At 26.7% G+C, this 17134-nt stretch overlaps 2 protein-coding genes across 2 annotated transcripts in view; one reads left to right on the top strand and one right to left on the bottom strand.

The window, feature by feature from the left end:
* Dhc16F (Dynein heavy chain at 16F) overlaps positions 1-11080 on the bottom strand; it is a 22917-nt gene extending 11837 nt beyond the window's left edge. The window contains 32 exon segments of the mRNA XM_089177033.1: positions 87-268; positions 561-762; positions 850-1035; positions 1107-1241; positions 1337-1553; positions 1789-1921; positions 2358-2503; positions 2576-2721; positions 2800-2915; positions 3138-3328; positions 3943-4079; positions 4173-4283; positions 4640-4963; positions 5045-5088; positions 5091-5220; positions 5544-5690; positions 5758-6438; positions 6516-6644; positions 6713-6862; positions 6926-7157; positions 7226-7627; positions 7710-7879; positions 8246-8420; positions 8572-8674; positions 8741-8897; positions 8990-9229; positions 9554-9695; positions 9787-9970; positions 10064-10166; positions 10252-10336; positions 10453-10485; positions 11070-11080. Of these exon segments, the coding sequence (XP_089033159.1) occupies positions 87-268; positions 561-762; positions 850-1035; positions 1107-1241; positions 1337-1553; positions 1789-1921; positions 2358-2503; positions 2576-2721; positions 2800-2915; positions 3138-3328; positions 3943-4079; positions 4173-4283; positions 4640-4963; positions 5045-5088; positions 5091-5220; positions 5544-5690; positions 5758-6438; positions 6516-6644; positions 6713-6862; positions 6926-7157; positions 7226-7627; positions 7710-7879; positions 8246-8420; positions 8572-8674; positions 8741-8897; positions 8990-9229; positions 9554-9695; positions 9787-9970; positions 10064-10166; positions 10252-10336; positions 10453-10485; positions 11070-11080 (5544 nt within the window).
* Positions 11067-17134, top strand: crm (cramped chromatin regulator). The gene is made up of 10 exons (XM_015324852.2): positions 11067-11607; positions 11727-11987; positions 12089-12292; positions 13620-13810; positions 13960-14457; positions 14742-14906; positions 15026-15169; positions 15290-15655; positions 16595-16708; positions 16803-17134. Exons 1-10 carry the CDS (start codon positions 11394-11396, stop codon positions 16914-16916), a joined length of 2271 nt encoding a protein of 756 aa, XP_015180338.2. The 5' UTR covers positions 11067-11393; the 3' UTR covers positions 16917-17134.

Below are 17134 nucleotides of genomic sequence, written 5' to 3'. Positions count from 1 at the left end.
ACAAATTTTAATGAAATATTTAAAACAATGAAAATGAAAATGAAATTTAATGAAAAATTAAATAATAATAATTATTTAAAATATACTTGTGCAATGGCATGATCGCAATTTCTTTTGAAAAAGATCAATCCATTTTCGAAATATCCTTCGAAAAGATCAATTATTAATTTTTTATATTCCAACGTGAATGTTTCATCAGGTAACTTTTGTACCCATGTTTTTACAAGTGGCAACCATTTTAATTCGGCAGGATCAACGTAAACCATTCCTACATTTAAAAAAATATATTATGTTAAATTGTACTTCAGGGTATTTTACAATTTACATTATTATAAAAAAAATATTATATATATATACATTTATATTTTATATTTATTAAATTATTTATTTTATATTTATTTTATATTTATTAAATTATTTATTTTATATTTATTTTATATTTATTTTATATTTATTAATTACATAATTATATTAAATATTATTATTTTAATATATTAATATGTTATTCTTTTATATTAAATTTAATATATTATATTAAATTATAATATATATACACATACCACATCGACTAACAGTTGCTGGTGAAGCTTGTGCAAGATCCATAACTTCAAAAATCATGTGAACATATGGTGTAAACTTAATTCTCTCAGAATTAGCTAAACACAACATTTTATTATCATCCAAAACCGTATTCATATTTTCAATCCAAATAGCATCGACAGGACCATCGCATACAACCCATTGGTGATCCTCAGTTTGAAACTACATAGAAAAATTATTAGAACAATTATTTTTCATCCAATTACGAAACTTAGGTATAATTGATAATCTTCATTTGAATTTACTAACAGAACATGCATGACGTATTATAACACCTAATAAACCATCACGCCATTCATTAGTCAATGTATCCACTTCCCCATATAATTCACCAATGGTAACTGCTTTTGGATTAAGTCTGTACATATGTACAGGTTGATAATATTGTCCTTCAACACCCATTTCATGAAGACGTGTATAAGTTTTACATAAAGTCTGAAATATTCATTTGAAATATAATTTATAAATATATTTACATTAAATTGTAATTTAATTTATATTTTTACATTAAGAACAGTAGATTTGCCAGATCCAGTTGGTCCTACCAACATTACACCATGCCTGACCACCATAGTTTCATGCAACTGAATAGCTTTTTTTATGGTACATTGTTCTGGTTGTTTACCACTATCTACCAACGTCTTGTTAATAATTAATTCATATTTTTTTAACATCGTTTTTATATATCAATAATAAATAGTTAATGTGTTAAATGGTTTTATTTTATTGTTATTACCGTAATTGCTGTTTCTTCGAAAATACCATAATCTTCTATGGGTATTATGATATCTGGAAAAAGATCACTGACAATACCTTGAAATAATTTTGCATCTTCGCTCAAAAATTTTGGAATGTTACTGTCACGTAATGCTTTTATTAAAACAACGTCTTCAGATTTATCAGGATTATTACGTTTTAATGATCCTGCCATTACTAAGACACTTTTGACAGCTCTTTAAAAAAATTATATTTGTTAAAAGTAGAAATAAATATTAATATACAGGGTGATTGACCAGTTCTTGCTACCTGAATTGCCGGCCTGAATTTTTCATGCAACTTTTTGTTTAGCCACTTTTCTGCTACTGTCACACTTTCGGTGCTATTTAGGTGGCAAGTTCTGGTGAATCACCCTATATAGTATTTATATTATTGTCAAAATATTTTTATTATATTTTATTTAATTCATACCTCATTCCAAAATCATAATGATCTTGTTGAGACAATTGTTCACTACATAATGTATACATAAGTGTCATTTTTTTGGACAACACATTGGACATTTCAAATCCTTCTGAATATAACGTTACTTCTGCAATTAATTCTGTAAAACAATATTTTAATTTATTAAATCAACAATTTAGTTATGTTAAATTATTAATACTCGCTAGAATAATTAAAGTCAAGCAACATTGACCATGTTAATATTATGGTGAACTGTAAAGTAATGTCGTTTTCTAACCTCAAATTCAAACAAATACATTTTTGTCTAACAAGTTTATATTTTTAATTAATAATGTAATCACCATCCTTTGTTATCAACAACCTTTTTTCATCTAGTATCCAAAATTTTTAGTACCAAATTGATCAAAATCAATCAATTTTTGATAAAAATATAAAAAATGGGACATTTGTAGAAACGACATTATTTTAATAAAATGGATGAATGACTTGTTCGAAAAAAACAAAATATATGTTAATTTTATTTATCATATTTATCCTATTTAATTATAAATTATAAATGATTATTATATTTTTACTATAATCAGGAACCATCATTGCAAATGGTCGGAACAATGATTTTAAATTGTCTGGTAATTCAGTACGTCCAGCGTATCCAGGATTCATAGTAATGAAAGTTGAACATGACATAACTAATTTGATCATACGACCTTCGAACATGAATCTGTATAATAAATAAAAATATATATATATATACTCATATTTACTTTTTGTTAAAAAAAAAAAAAACACTCACTCAGTAGCTCTGATGAGTTTTGCATTTCTTATAGTAATTAATTGTTGAGCTATTACTGAAAGTACTTCGATATCAATTCGATTAAATTCATCGAAGCAACACCATGCACCAGATGTTGCTAATCCAGAAAAAAATCTACCCATAATCTAATAATATAAATAATATACAATAACAAATTATATTTAAAATAATAGCAAATAATTTGGTACTGAATTTTATGATACTTTGTAATCCAATCCTTCAGAACAATTAAAAACAACGCATTGTACAGCAAAAGCTTTTGCAAGATCTTTAGTAGTTTCTGTTTTACCAGTACCAGCTGGTCCAGCTGGAGCACCACCTAAATAAAACAAGCATGTTTAACACGTTCCCTGCCAAACCATTTTTGCCCAACTTGTGATACAGGCAATTAGATTTTCAGCGCATTGAATGAATATGTTAACATGTACCATTTATGGTACACGTGGCCTAATGGTCAAGTTTAACGTGTACCATAAATAATACATGTGGCATAGAAAGTGTTAATCAAAAATATTGATAATAAATTATTCCATAAATTTACCTAAATCTAATTGTAATGCACCCATTAAACAAAGATAACAATTATCAGTTAATGGCGTTATGACGAGTCTTCTTTGTGCACCAAGATATTCATAACCATACAAATATTCCGAAATACTCATTTTTGCTAAACAATTATCAATTTCATCGTCCCAATAATAACGTAATACTTTAACCCAATCAAAACTTGTACTGTAATATTAATATTTTAATTATTATTATATATATTAGCTCGAGTCATAAATAACTTCCGTTTTTTATGAGACAAAGAATGGCGTTTCTGCGACTGATAAGTGCAAGACACCTTTCATGGAGTTTTTTTTTGCACTCAATTGGATTTTGGTCTAATACTACCTTTAAAAGGTTCGTCAAAGTCGGAAATACGTCCTGCACTCGGTTCATCTTTTAAGATCGTATCTCCAGAATGGAATTTTACAAACCAATTTCTGACTGCCCTATCAGTTATCAGTTCTGCACTGTATACACTGCATATTTTTTCAGTTGCCACTTTAGTGCTATTGTCTTGTTTCAATTCCTAAAGCATTACATGTCGAATATGCACTTTTTACTATCCATTTCAGTGGTTAAGAAAAACGGTTAAATGTAACATTGACTGCATAAAAAAGTTAACAGAAGACTAACTGAATCCTCATCTATATAGTGATATTGAAAATCCGTTTGTTTCGGTAACTTATAGTAGGTAAATACGAAAAATAGATTCTACATAGCCGCATCGGAAGTTACTTATGACTCGACCTAATATTATTACTTTAATTCTAATTGTTTAAATATATTAAAAGTCTTACGTAGAATCAATTTTATTTTCAACCAAAATGTTGATAATATCACGAGCGTGTACGTCAATGGTAATTAAATTAATTATAACCTCGCGTATTAATTTTGGTAATTCACCTCTAACCATAGCTGCTAGTTGATTCAGGTCCTATAAGTTCATTAAACGATCAATTAATTATTAATTAAAAATAATGTTAAAATAAATAATCAAATAACTTCTATGATTTCTATGATACTTAACTGAATAACACTTTTGTTGAAATGATTGTATCGAATTAAAAATATTATTTTTCGAATCCAAAATAAGGTGAACGTTACGAGCCCATAATATTTGTGATACAGTTAGTACAATCTGATTTAGGTAGTTAGGAGAGAAGGATGATTATAAAAAATCAAAAAAATATTAGGGATACCAAAAAGTAATTAAAATTTCTTCGATGAATACACTCACATTTAATTTGTGCTAATAAAAAATCGAAAGACTTTTTAAAAAGGGAATTAAACAATTTCTTTTATGTAAGGCAAAAAGTGTTAGAAAATGATGAACAAATTTTTGGTTGATTAGCATTTCAAATTTCTTTAATAAATAAATATTTTTCGCAAGCAAAAAAAAATTTTTGATTACTTTTTGGTTCCCCCAATATATTTCAATATTCAATTTCATTTTATTACGATATGATAATAATTTATTTTATATTTAGTACACACCTGTGATGGATGAGCAAAAAGAAACAATTCTCTTCCTCGTGATTCTAAATCAATGATGGCTAATTTCATTCTTTTTCTTAAAGTTATGAACATTGATTCTTCCACTTTACCAAGCCAATCTTCTACGTTTCCTCTTGCTCGTAAGCCCCTACCAAGAGCAACCTTTTCACCCTCGGGTGATATCATAGCAATAATATCATTGGTAACAACTGTTGATATTACTTCACCTTGTTCATTTTCTTTCGTAGTTATTGCAAATTCCAAACGATGTATAGCATCGAAACATTTTTGCAAATGTACTTGAACGGCATGAGGATTTTTTGTCTATATATATATTTTGTTTGTTTGCATTCATTTTGAATTAGGTTCAATTCTAATTCGCAATGTTGGTTTTATATTTGTTACCTGTGCCAATATTTCCAATAATTCGTCGTTCGATAAGAAAAAAATCGTGGAAATGCAATACGTTTGGTTTCTAAATATGCTTCTAAACATTTCATTACTTGATCAAGATTATTATTGTTTTCATTTAGTTGTTCTAATATACCAGGTTGTGTACAAACTTCCATTGCTAGTGGCATCTGAAAATATTATATACGAATATGTATATTGACCTTTTGTACTCGAGCCGGCGCCGATACGGCGCCTGGCTGATTTGAAGTCTTTTATTACTATATCTGCTTATTTACTGTTAAATTTTAATATTTGTATACGTTTGTTTGTTTATAAATGACTTTAAATACATGCAAAATGTATCCCTAATTTAGTCGAAATCGTCTCGAGTTGTTGGTTAGTGCAAGTGAAAAAGGTGTTGAATGCAAGGCGTTGATAAATGCAACAAAATAGTTAACAATTTTTTGAAATATGATTTTTTGATTTTGTTTTATAATAAATTGATAATTACTTTAGCTGTACGTCTCATTATATCTTTCCAAGATCTGTCAACTTGTAAAAATAATTTAGCTTCGATAGGTAATTGTCTTTGAATGTCAGGTGCTGAAAATATTGCTTCTAAATATAACCATTGTTGTTGACAATATTGCCATGCATCCTGTTGGAGAAAAATATTATTATTTTCAAGATAATATCAATTATTATTGTATTTATTTATTTTGTACCAGAGTCGTTGTAAAAAGATTCAATTTTTCCATCCAATCATCAACTTTCGGTTTTATCGGACCAACGTGTCGAGATGCTGCTATTGTTTGTATATTAATATTACTTTCATCCAAGGCCAATTGAATTTCTTCCAAACCTCCTAATATAAAAACATCTTTTGCATCTTTATAAGGTAAAATAATAAACTCTAAATTTGTCCATAAATCTTCAACTTTGCTTATCATTCCTTCCAAATTAGCTTCTGAACTAGCAGCAGCTGCAATTTCCATGAATTCATTTGGATAAAGAAATGCTCCAAGATTTTCCAATAAATTCCAAGTTAATGGTTCGTCAGGTTTAAATCTATAATTCAACATTCCTTCGATTTTAATCCAATGACGTTTTTTCAAAAATGGATTACGTAAATATCCCAATATCGGTAATTTATTTTTAATCAATTCCACGTCTTCTTTCAATTTTGGTAAAACGTTGTTAGAAGGTAAACCTTTTTCCATTTGAACGATATTTTTTAAAATTTGCATAGTTAAACTTGTAATATCTTCTACATTAAGGGTATCAAAGTCAGCAAATTGCCATTGTTCAACTGCATTTGCCCAGGATGTAACACTGTCCCAAAGTAAAGTACGCAATCTTAATTCATTTTTTACCAAATCAATCATTTCAAATCTCGTAACTTCGACCTACAATAAAACTGTCTTGTATCATGTGAAATAAACAAATTATACTTTAAATAATTCTATTTCAAGTTTTAATATACTTTAAATGCTTTTTGATGTGATCGATATTCATCTGCAGTTGCAACACATGAATTCAATCGTTCAGTTAAATCCTTCAATGTTTCTAAACATTCATCTACATTACTTTCAGCTTCCAATAACCACGTTTGCTGCAATTTCAATGATCATTAATAATATAATAATAATTTTACATTGAATAACGTTAATATATTTTTACCATAACTTCGTCATTTATTTCAGATACTTTATTTGTCAATGATACAATATCTTTTTGAAGTTGTGCATTAAACTTTGCTATTAATTTTCCTCGTTCTTCCAATTTCTTATCAACTTCTAAACGCAATGTTGTAAAATGTACGCTTATACCCTAAAACAAAAAAAGAATAATAAATTATTCGTTAAATATTTTTCTTTATTTCATTTTGTTTACCAAATAATTTGCTATATCATCAGGTGGCACGTTTATTTGAAATTCTTCCATGGTATCGTACAATTCTTTAACATAATCAAGTACACTTTCCATCATATCAACTTCGTGTTGTGCTTTATCAACGAATTGTATATAAGAAACAAAATCATCAGTTGTTATTGGCTCGGATTGTAAATAATTCAATGATTCGATTGCTTTACTCAATAAATCATTCACTCTACTTTTACCAATTCTATAAAAAAACAATTTATAAAATGTAACATTTGCAAAAATGTTACCAAAATAAATATTTTATATTACCCTGGCATAACAACTTCAATAACAACCCTTTTACTTTTAGGTGCTTGTGCAACTGCTTCTTTAAAACGTTCCAATCTAATATAAAAAATACCTAATGGTTGATAATCAACTATTTTATTAATAATTTTCAATTCGTTTTGATAACGAAGACACCATTGACGAAAAAAATCACATCTTAGATTATCTCGAATAATATTTTCATCAAATTCAATGTCTTCTACATAAAAATCGTGTATCATTTGAAAACGTTTTGAATAACGTTTAACAGAATTAATATTATCGTTTAAAATTTTGGATAATTCTTCTTTTAATTGTTCCAATGATTTATCCATGCTCAAAACTGTAAGAATTTCTGGTGGTTCACCGCAAATCTTTTTTTCTATCTTACGATTTATCATTGGTCTTGTATTGAAAAGAAAACAATATGATTTTTAAAATAATATTAATTTTAATAATTAATGAAAAGATTTTTTTTAGTGTTTACCTGGTAAATGTGTAAAAAAATGGATCAGAAAGTAAAGGTTTGATGGCGTGTAAATTTTCTTCCCAAGTTATTCGTAAAGTTTTAAACATTTGTTGAAAAGTAAGTTCAGATGGGTCCATAATTATTCCATCCTTTAGGGATATTAATAAATCTACGATAAAATATGGTTCCTAAATAAAAATAATAAAATAAAATTCTTTATTATTATCTATTGGAATAATATTTATTTAATTTTATATTTAATTAATTATTTAATTTTAAAATAATATAATTATTATTATTAGATTATTTAGATATTAATTTATTATTATATTTTAATTAATATTATATTTATATAATAATATTTTAGATTATTTTATATAGATATTATTTTTTTTTATTTTAATTTTTTTATTTTAATACTAATTATTTATATTATTTATATATAAATTATTTATATATAATATAATAAAATTATTATAATAATTAAAGTAATACAATAGCAGAATCATTTAAAAACTTATTAAATATTTAATTTATTATAAATAATTCGATACCTGAGTACGAGGTAATGGAGATTCTAATACAACATCGATTAAATTATTTTCCAAAGATTCATCATCGGGTAAATAAATTGAATGACTTTTAAATACTTCTACAAGACTTTTGTAAGTATTATACATAAGACATTGCATCATGTTCGTTTGTATGAAATCAATGAGATGAATAAAACTGCAAAAGTATTTGAACAAAAATAAATCAAATTTATTATACATATATAATAATAATAATAATAATAATAATAATAATAATAATAATAATAATAATAAATTAATCATGTTAATAATCTACTTATGTTAAAGTATTTTTTTGTTTAATTTACCAAGAAAGACGATAACATTTGTCACGTTTCCGAGCTTGTTCGATGTAACTCATCTTCAAAACCCCATCTTTCGGCATTTTAAATTTCATTCCAGTAAACGGGACTGTAAAAAAAAATGTAAATTACAAACAAATATGTACAATTATTAATTTGTTATATAAATTATTACTTAATTTTCCAAATGCAGTTTGTTCAATTGTAATATTCGAATCGTCAGGTGTATAACCAGCTTCAAGAAGTGTTTTTAAACATGCATTATTAACAATATCCTTTGTCAAACTTCTAAATTCATCTAATTGTTTACGAATATCTTCCAATTTTCTAAACTATTTATAATTAAAATGTTATTATTAAACTTTTCTTGCTTTTTATTTTTAGAAGAAATGTAGAGATTTTTTTATTTAAATAAATTATTTACCTGCATTTCTGTAAAATCAAAGAGAGACAATTTTTCTATGACAGAAACGTCGTGAAAACTTAAATTAAAAAACACAGAACACATTGCTTTGATTTCTAACAACGCTTTGCTGAGTATCGGATCAGATATAAAAAGATTTTGTTTGATGTAATTACTAACTTTAGTAAATTTTCTAATAGATATTTGTTTTCTCCATATGTAAAAAGCTTTCCACATTCGAAAAATCACAAAAGTTCTTATCTGAAAGTACCAATAATTAATAATAAGTAATATAATTATCTACCATTAATCATCAATCTATCATATATAAACGTTAATTACGATAGTGGACTAACAATAAATAAAAAAATTAGAAAACATATATTTTATAACCTATTTTTGAAAATATAAATAAATTGTTTATAATTTAAAATAAACTGTGTGTAATTAATTTTTTCTAGTTAAATTTAAAATTATTTAAATAAATTTTAAATTTATGTTAGAGACCACTGTTAGTCACTGAGTGTCACTTATGTTGACACTCATGTGTAGATAAATTTTTAATAAAAATATTTAATATATTACTTTCATTAATTTCACGTAAAACACGTATTCTCTTTTCCATAATTCAATTGGTGTAAATGTAATATCTTCAGGACTGTATTGTGTTACACCATCTGTACTAATAGTTAAATATGCATTACCAGTTTCTTTATATTCAACGACCCTGCAATGCAATTGATTTATCATTAAAATAAAATCATTTAGAAATATAATATTTTTGTATTTAAATAAATTGAATGTATTTTTTGTTTTACTTTAAAGCATATGGTGTAAAATATTCAGATGTTTGATCAACAGCATAAACCATATAATAAAATACATGTTCAGGATCATTTTGTAATTTTTCAATCAATTCTAATTGATTTACTATAATTGGTGGTTGAGATTTTGATTTATAATATGATTCATCGATGATTAAACGTTTAGGTTTTACCTGTACTGTTTAAAAATAATTAAAATATCATTTTTCATAAAATATTTAATTATATTCACATAAATATTTGATATAATTATTAAATAACAAAATCTTACTAATACGAGTTTTAGTTTTTACATCATTTATTGTTTGCAATTGTGAAAGACTAGGTTTCAATACTCTTTTATTAATTTCTTCTTGTTGTTTAGCAAAACCTGTCTACAAAATTATATCTCGTTTTATTTTTATATTCACAATTTTTTTATTTTTTTTATTTAAATATAAAATTGAACAGAAGACTCACCAATGGTTCACGCGTTTGTTCTTTACTTTCTATTTTTTCGAGTACTTTCTTATGGGGTATGTAATATAATATTTCATCCGGATCGCTAAAGTATAACGTATTCTTTAAAAATATATATATTGATTATTATTTAAATAAAATCTAAGAACAAAAAAAATGTGATTTAAATTTAAATTATCTGATAATAATGTTTTTGTTTACCTTTTGCAAACTTTTGCTGACACTTGACAAATTCTAGAAGCAAGAAATTCGTTAATATTTTGATTTATTTTTGAATATTTTATAATTGTATCTTCATCACTGTTTTTTAAATCAGTATAAATATTCGAAATTTCGGAATCACTTATTTCTTCTTCTTCTTCTTCTTGTTTCATGTTGTTTTTTTTTTAATTATCTACTATCAAAAGTTTTTCAATATCTGTACAATAAAATTATAAAATGCAATCACTAAATATATTTATGCACTTTGAATTCATTAACAGAATTGTGCAATGAATAAATTTTTTTTTTTTTTTAAATATCGATCAAACAAATGAATTTAATTTACCTAGGAGATGATTCGAATCAATATGAAGTTAGAACAGATAATAGATAATTAGATAATATTTGATAATATAAATCTGCATTACCGACGTATACAAATTTTATCATTTTCAAAAATAAATGTAATGTATAAATGTATTTCCTTTTCTAAAAAAAAAAAATGGGTTAATTTAAAAAGAAAATAATATCAAAATTTAAATATTACCGACACGGTAGTCAAAATAAGTATCTATTGAGAATTTGATTGGTAGATGGTGTTGAGTATCAAAACTAACATAACAGACATCTCTTGAAAGTGTGATGGAAAGTTGTCATTTTATCATAACAGTGTATTTATAATTAATATTGTCAAATAAAATGTATTTCAAATTATTTCATATATTATTAAATAATTAATTTCTATTTAATTGAATTAATATTAAAATTGACATTTTTGTTTAGTTTCATTTAATAATCAGAGACATCATATAACCGATGTATCGACAAAAGAACGTGTCGTTTCTTTCGCGAATTTTTATCTTTGTGGATCGTTTTGTTAATAATAAAAACGTTAATTATACATTTTATCAATATATTTCATTTTTATATTCTATTTCAATATGAATAGCGTTATGAAAATCGACGAACGTGAACGTCAAGGAACATCTACAAGTTTGAAAAAAGAAGACACATCATTAACAGTGTTAATAACAGAACCATGTCCGGAAATAAAACCAGTAATGGACTCTAAAAGTCAACAAATTCGTATTGTTCGTGGTAATAAAAGGTTTAAAGTAGATAATACTGACTGTACAAATTGTAGTGAAAAAAAAGGTTAGTTTTCTATACTTATTATTTTACATTAGACACATATTTATTAATTATATATTTAACACATAATTAAGATTAATTTATTGTAACATTATAAAGCATTCTCTTTTGTTAAATTTTAGATTTGAAGGAAGATGACAACACAGAAGCAAAAGTTAAGTCTTTAAAGCGGTCTTGTGAACTGTGGTCAATGGAAGACAAGAATACATTTTTTAAAGCACTTAATGAATATGGCAAAGATTTTGATGCTCTACAAAACTATTTTCAATTACAAGGCAAAAGAAGAGGTCTATCTGATATTATGATTAAGAACAAAGAACAAATAAGGCATTTTTATTACCGCACATGGTTAAAGATATCAAAGCATCTTAAATTTTCAGAAGGTTAGCTTACGCTGACTAATTTTGTTATTTTCAATGCTTTATAATAAAAAAATATAAAAGTATCATTAAAAATATAGATAGAATGATATGTAAAATTACAGATGTAAAGAAAACCTCTCAAGAGTTGTATGGTCTGATAAACTATGGTGAGCTTCGAAGAAAGTTGCCCCGTATACATGAGAAGGTACATTTAAAGTTAAATGAATTAATCTATTGGGGATCAACACAAGTAAGACTTCGTGGGAAAACAATGAGGATAAAGACACCGATATGCAAAGTCTTAAGAAAATTGAATCAGTTGGAAGGTAAGTCGATATGATACACTAATCATTACCTTTATGTCGAAGCATGTTGAAGTCTAACCAATAAGAGCCTAACCAAGTAAGTATTACAAATAAATAAAAATTTAGCTATTATATTGTTTGCATGAATTAATTTAATGAAACTATGCATATAATTATAATATATGGATAATTGAATAATCTCAAAAACAACTTCCCTATGAATAAACACAAATAAATAAAGGATAAAACAAAAAATACATATACATTGAATAAAATAATGAGTAAACGTTTATGATCACCACAATTGTTTTAAAACAAACCTTATCATGCATTGAATGTGTTTGCTTTTATTAAGACTTTTTTAATTAGTATAACATCTGTGATAGTAGTCATAATATGTTTGCACTGTAGTGGATTTACATAAGGTCTGGTAGTACTTTAAATAATCTGTTGCTAATAAGTACTATATGATATTACTTTCATGTGCATATCATTTAGAATAGAAACTCTCAAAGTTAGTTGTATGTTGCATCAGTTTATAAAAATTCGATTTAGAATCCACATATGATTTGGTAGATGTTAATATGGTAATCTAACTTTTGCTATACCTTTCCTAACATATCCCTTGTTTGAATTCCTCTACATCATATGACAAAGATGGTATGTACATGCAATCCTTTATATATTCCTATAAAAAGTTACACGTATATATGTACAAATGTTAATATGGAAATGATGGGTGAGGTATCAACCATTGCTGCAACATATCCAAGTATGAATGTTCTATCACATTGGTTTGGAAGAATGAAATTCTATTAAATTTACATCCCAACAGTATGATATCGAATGATCTGCAATAGTTATTTTTATTGATATTATTTTCATTTGTGTGAAATGTCATTTAGATGTTGAAAATTAATTGGTTCACTAAAACATCATCCTTCTGTGTCTATTGTTGCAACAAATAAGAACATTCAAAACTGTAGTATATGTTTTTCAAAGGAATATGCATGTGAGAGTGATATCGTAGTTCTTGTGCAATGAACCTCATTTAAAGTATTATTAGAATTTATATAAATTTGTTTATTACATTTCAATGAAATAATAGATAAAAGGATAATAATAGTAATAATGTTTTGATAAAAAAAATAATAATAATTCACGAGTTATCATTTGATCATCAAAATCAAGAAACAAATAATAATGAAATCTTTAAAAATAAATATTTGACACCTTTACTTTTATCCTTAATCGCCGATCTATCCTAGCACCCGATCCTTATCCATGCCCAACTGCAAGTTATCCTGGAATGAAGAAAATGAAAGTAAGAAGATCATCGATTTCGTAGATTGGCAGGAAGAAATAAAGCTACCCTCTAGGGTGACCGTAGAATTAAGGCCTCGCAATAACATGGCATGGTGGAAGGTTCAGGCGTCTGCCATGAATCCAAGGGTACGTACCCTTCTCCCAATACAAAAACGTCTCTCTAGTTTGCTAATATTCTTGCAACAACGATGGCAACCTTCGAAATACAAAACTGTATCCTTTCAACTTTCTTATGTACGAGGTTTGATCGTGATTGATAGCTTCATTAATTTGAAGATAGCTTAATTATTTTTTTTTTTTTTAATGAAAATAAAGTATCCTCGGTAAATGGTAAATGAATCCTTACATGAAAAATCTTCTAGTATATCAACACTTTGAACGTAAACGTGGAGGATGCAAAAGATGTTGATCTTTTGCGCGTTGCACCATTGGAAGGTTGTAAAATTGCATTGCCTAAGGTCAATCTAGGCGAGTATTTGACAAGTAATAGTGTTAGTTTGAACTCTTACGAAAAACGTCTCGGATTGAAAAGTTCGCGAACCGAGTTGTTGGGTGCGGTACAACACTTGAAAGGTGTCAGTAAAAAAGGAATAAAGAGATGCAGATTGGACAAAAGATGTTTAGAGAGGACAACGAGCGATCAATGTACAGCAAACGATAACAATAGTGACATTGATCTTACCGATTCGGCTGGGAGTGTATACGACAAATCCGCGATTTTAAATAATGAAAAGAAAGCTTCTATAGAACAGGAAGTCGAACCAGATAGATTTCCAGGTAGAGAAACAATTGACAGGATTCGTAGAGGCTGGAATATTGAAGAAGCGAATACGATGACGATGGGTGATCTATTTCTTATGGTACTGATCAAAAAAACAAATAAACAAATTCATTTTATTCTTTCCTATAGGCTTCTTTCGTTAAATTCTTTCTATTTTTTTTTATATTGTTTTTCCTTTAACTCTTCAGTGATTTATTTCTATGATCAGATTTTAGCCACATTTGGTAATTGATAATTTTTAATTATACGTTTAAATAAAAATTAAGACAACAAGCATAATTATCAAAGAAACCACTGAAGGGTTAAATACAATTATTAAACTCGTCAAAGAAAAGCATTTTTCTAATTCACCAAACTCGACAGTTTGGACGCGAATCAAAAATAACTTTAGAATATTGGTGGGACTCGCAACAACCATGGAGAGAACACAATGCAGAAACGTCGTTAGGAGTTACGCAAGATGATAGTCTTTGTATGGCGTTACAAAAACTTTTATCTTTGGCAAAACACAATTATGGAATAAATAAAGTAAGGACATGTTCTAATCATCTCGAATATCATTCGCGATTGGAGTTAAATGAATTTAAATTAAAATGATGTTTCTATCTTCTCTTTCTTTCTCTTTTTCTTTCATTCTCTTTATATAGGTCTACGATAATGCGTCAGGAAGTAATGAGACCGTGATCTCATCGCGAGTACTTTCTAGCAAAGAATCGGCTTTTAGGAGGCCACTGATACCACAAACTTATCACAAAATCGGAGCACCTGATGCTTTTAAAACGCAACTCGATGTAAGTTTCCCTTTACCTTCTTCCTTTTGCATTAAAGTTCTATTCTCTTTCTCGTTAAATCCTCGAATCTTTGACTATTATTTTTGGTGTCTTTTTATTTTCCATCCTATTTTCATATAGAAATTTAAAACGCGTTTCTCTAAGAGAGGCAGAACAGTCAGGCAAAAGAATCTTATAGTTCAAAGGGTATTACCAATAACACTTAATGGCAACGTTCAATCGGAAAATGTGATTTTGCCTGATACACCAACGACCAGTCAAAGTAATAATAATAGTAATAATAGTAATAATAACAATAATAATAACAATCAATCGGCGGACGGCAGCGTTATACAGGATGACAAAATAACAGAGGTAGATGAGCAAAGAAATAAACATTTCTTACCTATGGATAGCATCGAACCAGAATCTAATCCGAAACCAACGAATTCTATTATAACCAGTGCTACGCAAATACTTAAAGAGGGTGAATGGTTGAATAGCGAGGTCAGTATTCATGGAATAATACTCGAAATACTTTCAAATGGTTTGAAATATATATATACTTTACTTACTTTTTATCTACAATACTTGTAATTTATTTTATCTCTTATAAAAATCATAAAAATTCGACCAAGTTCGATCGTTCGTGGCCAAGTGAAATTCGGGTAAGAAATTATGAGATTTCGATGGGTTACTTTAGAGGATCAAATTTACATTTAGTTGATTTTAAATGTCGATAACATTTACATGTCCTGAGGCTTTCTGTTTAAAAACCTTTTTTACTCTGCAAATATATATGTATATTAGTACATTAACAATTTTTCGATATACGCGAGTTAATAATATTTTTTTTTTATATAAAGAATGTTGAGATTCATTGACCAATGCAATTAAAATATACGATTACTATTTAAGGAAAAACATTTGGCGTACATATGTTTTTTTACGCGTTTACATAAAAAAAATATTATATTGTCACATTATAGTCCTCTTCCGTATCGTATGACCTTTTGTAAATTTTAAGTTTGTTCATATCTCTAAAAAAAAAAAAAAAAAAAAATACGGAAATATTGAAGGTGATCAAAATTATTACCTTTTCGTTTATGTGTCGATAATTTTGAAAATGGATTAAATTATAAAAAGAAACAAATTGACAAAATTCATTGAACGATTTATTTTATAAAATGAAAATAATTTATATTATATTAAATTTTAATTAATTTACTTTATTTATTATTTAATTTATTATATTAATAAATACTTATAATTACATTTTAATTAAATATTTAATATAATATAAATTATTTTAATTTTATAAAATAAATCATGAACTGATTATTAATTTAGTAAATTGATAATTAACGTACACGTGCGTGTGTAATACAACTAGAGACACGCGTAGAATTGATTATTGCGAGTTATGATTTTATTGAACGATTTCAGGTCGCCGATTTTTCGTTAAGTAGCTTTCTAGGACAACTAGAATCACCGTTAAAAGCCTCTCAAAGAAGTCAAGTTGAAGGACATACCGTCGAGGACGTACGACCCTCTTCAGACGTAATTACTATTGAAATGAAATAAAATGAGAACTTATGCATTTTTTATTAAAAATAAAAAACAAAATTAATTCCCATATCGGGTATCGTTTTAGGTTGTATCACATATGCAATGTTTGATGGCCGAAAACAGTGTAGATTATATGGCAAAGTTTGCTAATCTTGCATCACAAATAGCGGATGATGAACATAAAGCCCAAATATTATAAACAGAAATTTTAACAAATGGTACCTGACTTGTGACAACTTTAGTGTTATAACTAATTGATTTGATCATATTATTCTCACATTTTTTATATATATAAATATGCAGACATAAGTACATAAAAATAATTATAATTATAATTGTAGGTATATAAATATAATGTGTATATTAGACGCATATCTTATTGTAAAAGTATAATAAATGTTATTTATTCCACTTTTA

This window comes from Polistes dominula, unplaced genomic scaffold (assembly GCF_049000335.1).
Source record: "Polistes dominula isolate Pdom_NZ unplaced genomic scaffold, Pdom_raw_medaka contig_12, whole genome shotgun sequence".
In the NCBI taxonomy this organism is placed as follows: Eukaryota; Metazoa; Arthropoda; class Insecta; order Hymenoptera; family Vespidae; genus Polistes; species Polistes dominula.
The sequence above is the reverse complement of the archived record's forward strand: the minus strand, read 5'-3'. Positions and strand labels throughout refer to the sequence as shown.

Coding starts and splice junctions, on each gene's coding strand:
- crm (XM_015324852.2), top strand. CDS start 11,394: ATGAATAGCGTTATGAAAATCGACGAACGTGAACGTCAAGGAACATCT. Junction 11,608..11,726: donor AAATTGTAGTGAAAAAAAAG/GTTAGTTTTCTA, acceptor GTTAAATTTTAG/ATTTGAAGGAAGATGACAAC. Junction 15,170..15,289: donor CTTTTAAAACGCAACTCGAT/GTAAGTTTCCCT, acceptor ATTTTCATATAG/AAATTTAAAACGCGTTTCTC.